This window comes from Atta colombica, unplaced genomic scaffold, assembly GCF_001594045.1.
Source record: "Atta colombica isolate Treedump-2 unplaced genomic scaffold, Acol1.0 scaffold134, whole genome shotgun sequence".
NCBI lineage: Eukaryota > Metazoa > Arthropoda > Insecta > Hymenoptera > Formicidae > Atta > Atta colombica.
The window spans coordinates 275,368-281,114 of record NW_017259222.1 but is presented as its reverse complement, the minus strand read 5'-3'; the positions used below and the strand labels follow the sequence as shown (position 1 = coordinate 281,114).

The window sequence follows — 5,747 nt, the reverse complement described above, 5'->3', positions numbered from 1 at the left end:
TACATATATATATATATATTTCACAGTCAATGCATAAAATTTAATAAATGTCATTGTATTTATGTAAGATTTCAGCAAAAATATCAACTAAATATAAAATGCTTGCTACTCCTAATAAATATATTCATTTACATCCTATCTTATCTAGGGACAATCTGTTTAATTTTTTTAGTTTTTATTATTTTTAATGTATTGTAGATTTATGCATAATAAAGCAAAGATTTAATAAAATGTACATGTAGCATGTAGTCCTAATGTATACATTTGCTATTAGAAAAATTCACTTAAATTAAGGCATCTTTTTTCACTAGACATAACAATATATACATTTATTAGTAAAAGTTCACAGCTTGAGAATACATTTACTTATCAAATTAAGATATGTATACATTGATTATTAAGGATATACATTTAATGAATTAATACTTTGATATACAAAACCATTTTAAGGGTCATAATCTTAATAAATTTCTTTAATTTAACAATTCTGACAATATGACTTATACAAATATAAATAACTATAAAATATTAGAAAATTTAAGAATATAAAATTTAAGAATATAAAATATTTTAGACCGTTATACACATCATATACATGCATAGGCGAAATCAATTCTAAAATTGATATAAATTTTACTATTACATATTTAAAAAAAAAAACAAATTTTCATGCTTGAAAATAAATAAAATATGTGAGTTTCAACAAACAATAATAGAAGGAACATATCACATGCTTACCATCATTTTATAAAAACAAATTAATCTATTATAACTTACGTGTACAAAATATATAATAATTCAATACCGTTATAAAAATTTGCGTGTAATAAATAAGTTTTTAAGTTTAATTCAGTTTGAAGAAAATTGTTTACAGACTGCCTTCGAAAACATACCTTGTCAGTTCCGTTAAAAAAATCTTCTCTTCGTTAAAAGGATGCACGTGCGTGTCACTGAATAAGCAATCAAGTGATTAACACAAAAAAAGTAGACAGATACAAAATACTCAAATAAAACATTTATTTTCGCACTTGTTCGTAGTATATACTCGCTGCGAAAAACGGTCATTTAATTCTTGAATTTTGTTTGAAATAGCGTTGCCAACTATAAATTCTGAACGTCGCTAGATCTTTACTAAAAAAAACTAGACAAAATCAACCATTGATTGAGGTTTAGTTTACATCTAAACCTTTTATGGCTTCTGCACACAGAATATGATAACTCTTGCTGCGTGGCAAAAATTGATGTGAGAGCCAATCAGTTTATTGCACATTGAATGCAGACAGAATCCTAAATTTATCAAAAAAGCGCGACCAACTTATGTCAGTATCAAAAGTATTAAAAAATATTAAAAATGGCGTCGTTTGCAAGAGAGTTTACAAAATCTACCAATCAACTATTAAGCCATTTGAAATAAATAATAAACAAATAAATCAGTTCATTCTGTATCTTGAAATGAGGTGAAAATTATAAAAGTGAGTGCATTTACTAGAATACTGATTATTTCATCGATCAACACCTAGTAAATTTGCTCGCTTACATGTAATTTTCACCTTATTTGAAGATATAAAATCGACCTCCGATAAATGGCTGCGTTCAGCAAAGAAAAATAATTAGTTTAATAATTCTTCGATATAATTGGTTTCTACAATTATATTCAGTGAAGAATCAAAAGCAATCATATTAAAGAATCACAAAGCGCTAAATAATTAGTTTTCTTGGTTGAATGCAGCCATTGGCTGCTAAATCATTTGAGTGATGACCAATCAGAACACTTAACACTTATCAATACTTAATACTGTCATACTTAATAACAGTGGCCTAGTTTCCACTGAGGGTTTAATCCGGATCAGAATGTAAGAACTAACCAACTACAATCGAGTATTCCCCTGTTACACAAACGAAAGGGGAATGCCCGACAGTAGTTGGTTCTTAAGCCAATTCTACAATGAGCAGTAACAGTAGTCGATTAAGGAGTAGGCGTAGAAATCAATCAATCATAGTCGAATGTGAGAAGGATAATCAATTATGATTAGTCGATTTCTACGCCTTTTCTTTAATTACTGCTACTACTGCCCATTGTAGAATGAGCTTTACATTCTGATCCAGATTAAATCCTCGGTGGAAACTAGAGCAGTGTAGCAAGTGCAGAAACAGAAAACAGATTACTTGTCTACTTCTATCATGTTATGTAAACAATTGATGACAACAGAGAAAAATATCAGGGCGTTCCTCGGTCGACTGTATCTTGAAATGAGATGAAAATTATAAAAGTGAACAAATTCACTAGAATATTCATAATTTAATTGGCTAATATCTAGTATCATAGATAATAACCATTGCTCATTCTTGTAATTTTTACCTTATTTCAAAATACAATCAAGCCCCTCGTCTCGATTTCAGGCCTGGGAATCGATTGTGTATCTCGAAATGAGGTGAAAATAACAAAAGTGAACAAATTTACTAGAATATTCATAATTTAATTATGCACTAGTTAATAACTAGTGAATGTGCTCACTTTTGTAATTTTCATCTCATTTTAAGATACACAATCAACTCCCTGTTCTCTCCTCCGATTTGATATACTTTCGTTCTGCCATACAGCCCTGACGCTGTTGATATCTCTATTGTGTCTATATCCAGTAAATTTCTTACAGTTAAATCATGTGCTGCAGTTGGTAACGTTGCGGCCTAACCTGTCAGAACCGAAGTAGTGGAGCCGCGATCGTAAGTAATTTTTTGAGCACGTACGTTGGTTTGCTCCGGTTGTCCGCTGTGCTCGTTGTTGTACACGACGAATTGTGCAGGTCCGGGCGTTTAGTCCCGTTGGAAAATTTCCTGTAAGGAAACTTTTGGACACCGTCCATTCCGACGTTTGTGGAATAAAGCGGGCTAGATCCGCGTTTTCATACCGAGAGTTATCCCTCGACCGTTGTTATCCTGTTATGTCGTGGTGAACATCGACAAGTGAGTGCATATTCTTCTTTGAACATTCCATTCACGATAAGTAATGTTTTTTCTTCCTCCGATGTATTCATTTTTTTTTTGTTGAGAGAAAAAATAGCTTGTAGCGAGAGAATGCGTATAAGCCTTTATTTCGACATCTCTCATTTGCTCGCTCTTTGTCCATGTGTGTGCGTGTGTGTATTTGTGTATGTGTATGTGTGTTTTTATCTGTCTTTCTTAGTCTCTCCAAAGGAACAAGTGCATAACACAATATAACGGAATACCCATCGTCGATTAACCTTGCCCTTTTTCAAAGCTTTTTTTCTACGAAGAATTTGGAATTCTATAAAATTCTACTCTAACAATTTCAATTCTATAAAATTTTATTCTAACTTGTGATACGTTAATAATATCGTTCAACTATCTGAATTTTCGTTTTATATTTTTATCCCGAGTTAAAAAAATATATTCTATAAAAATAATTCAGGAATAACATAATTGCCTTTAGATGTACAACAGATTTGGTTCTTTGTAGTTGAATTAGTGTACATAAATGTATTTAAAATACATATTTGGACCCATATTCAAAATACTTATTATAACACATATTAGTAGTGATCTGTGTGTGTGTGTGTGTGTGTATATGTTTGTATGTATGTGTGTGTTTATATACATAGTTACATGTATTAAAGGATTTCAGAAATAAAATTGCACATTTATCGATAAAAGCATATTCTGAATCTGAGCCGTGAAATTTGATGAAAATGATAGAGCAAGATAAATAGAAGGTTTTAGTGAAGCACCAAAGAACAACTTAATATTGCAAAGAAGTAATTTCTTCAATACTTATATTTTATTGCACTGTAATTTATATTCTGAATTATAACATATGTAATAAGTTAAAGTGAAACAAATATAGTTTGTTTTAGTTTATTGCATCATATGACTCAGTTTAGAGATTCTTTGATAAAGAACAGCCTTATTTTCGAAAAATACTATATACAAAGATATTACAGAAACCCATGATATACTTATAGTATTTTTGTACATTTGGGTATACAATATTTTTCGAGAATATTGTCTCAGGTCTCTTGTCAACTCTGTGTCAAAAGGTTTATTTGCGTCGCATGCTCCAACGTGCTCCAACATTTTACCATAATTCTTACTCAATCCAATGAGGGCATTAAAGTGAATAGATGGTAGAAGCAAGTTAAAACATTTGACGTTAACAATCCTTAATTATACACTATGCCTACATCAGACAGAAATTGAGTAATTAAAACATAATTTACTTGAATTTGCTTGATATCTGCTTTTTTTCTGATTGGTTAATTTCAATCTCTTGATATTTGCTTTTTTTCTGATTGGTTAATTTTAATCTGGCCATATTAGACTAGAAAGAAAGATTGGATTAGAATTCAACCAATCAGAAGGGAAAAAAATCGATCTCAAATTTAGTATAATTTGATTGGTGAAATTCCAATCTAATGCCAATTTCTAGTCTGATTGCGGCTTAACTGGCTTTAAATACTGAGGATTGCAAAGATTAGAATTAGAGAGAATAGTTTAACCAACGAGAACGAAATGGATTAAAATTAAACTTATCCAACTAATCAAATTCTAATCTTTAGGGTTATTTAGATTAACTTCGATTAATTTTAATCGACAATTAACTCAATCGACAGAATCATTTAAATCAACATTTCTAATATACAATTCGTTGTTCTTAATTTTTTTCAATATTATGTTAAATAATTCTATTAATTAATTTGATAGTTTTATTCATATTATTTAATAACACGATATCGATTAAATTAATCGGAGTTGGTTGAAAATGGGCTTTAATTTGCCATTCTTAAAACCAGAATACAGACTTTGCATAACGTATAATACGTAAAGCATAAAGGTATCCACACAAATTTGTATTGTCGCATAAATGTATGCATAAAAAAATTATCCAACCGCGTTTTTCGTGCGTCTTTAAAAGAAATAATGATTGGCTAATTTTCTTTATATATATATATGTTTATATAGCGATGCAAGTTTGTCTCTGAATATCTTTTAAAAGAAAGTCAATTTCAATCAATGTCTTTTATTTTATAGGAAGGAAGAAAATGAAAAAGTTTCATTACTTCATTTTCTTATGCATTATGCAAAACTCTATACTCCTGCTCTTAATTTCCAATGTGTAGTTTGATATGGGATTTAGAAGAAATATCCAATGTTAAATTTACATTTATTTCTACAGAAATTATAGTAGCATACAGTAACACTGACGCTCACTCGACAAGCATACAGGAACAAGATGTCAGGGCACAGAGGCGGCGGAGGGGCTGGAAGTCATCAAGGTGGTCCTCCAGGTCTCAAACAAATTGATTTGGATCAAATTTGGGGAGATTTGCGTGAAGGCATAGAGCAAGTTTATAACAGACAGTGTATGTCCAAGCCGAGATACATAGAGCTGTACACGTATCCTTTACATCATGGAAGATATTTCTTATTTTTCCTTTTTTTTTTATTTTGTAAACTTATCACTCTGACATATTTTCTTATTACATTGTAAAAAAAATTCTACAGACATGTATATAATTATTGTACAAGCGTTCATCAGCAATTGACTAGAGCATCAACTAAAAGTAAAAAGGGACAAATTCAACAAGGAGGTGCGCAGTTAGTAGGTTTGGAGCTGTACAAACGTCTGCGTGATTTTCTTAGGAATTATCTTATTAGTTTACTCAAAGTAAATATATGCAAATATTATGCTTTTAATTAAAAGAGTCAAATAAGTATTATATATATATATA

General features: G+C 30.3%; 1 protein-coding gene across 2 annotated transcripts in view; it reads left to right on the top strand.

Annotated features, from left to right (window-relative positions):
* The first annotated feature begins 2,718 nt into the window (after positions 1-2,718).
* LOC108684366 (cullin-1) overlaps positions 2,719-5,747 on the top strand; it is an 8,275-nt gene continuing 5,246 nt past the window's right edge. Inside the window, exons 1-3 of one of the 2 annotated variants that reach the window (XM_018188640.1) lie at positions 2,719-2,964; positions 5,192-5,412; positions 5,521-5,683. In XM_018188640.1, coding sequence (XP_018044129.1) covers positions 5,249-5,412; positions 5,521-5,683 — 327 coding nt within the window. In that variant the 5' untranslated portion in view covers positions 2,719-2,964; positions 5,192-5,248. Of the gene's footprint in view, positions 2,965-3,637; positions 3,774-5,191; positions 5,413-5,520; positions 5,684-5,747 lie in introns of those variants that run through there. The other variant, XM_018188641.1, reaches the window with a different exon arrangement.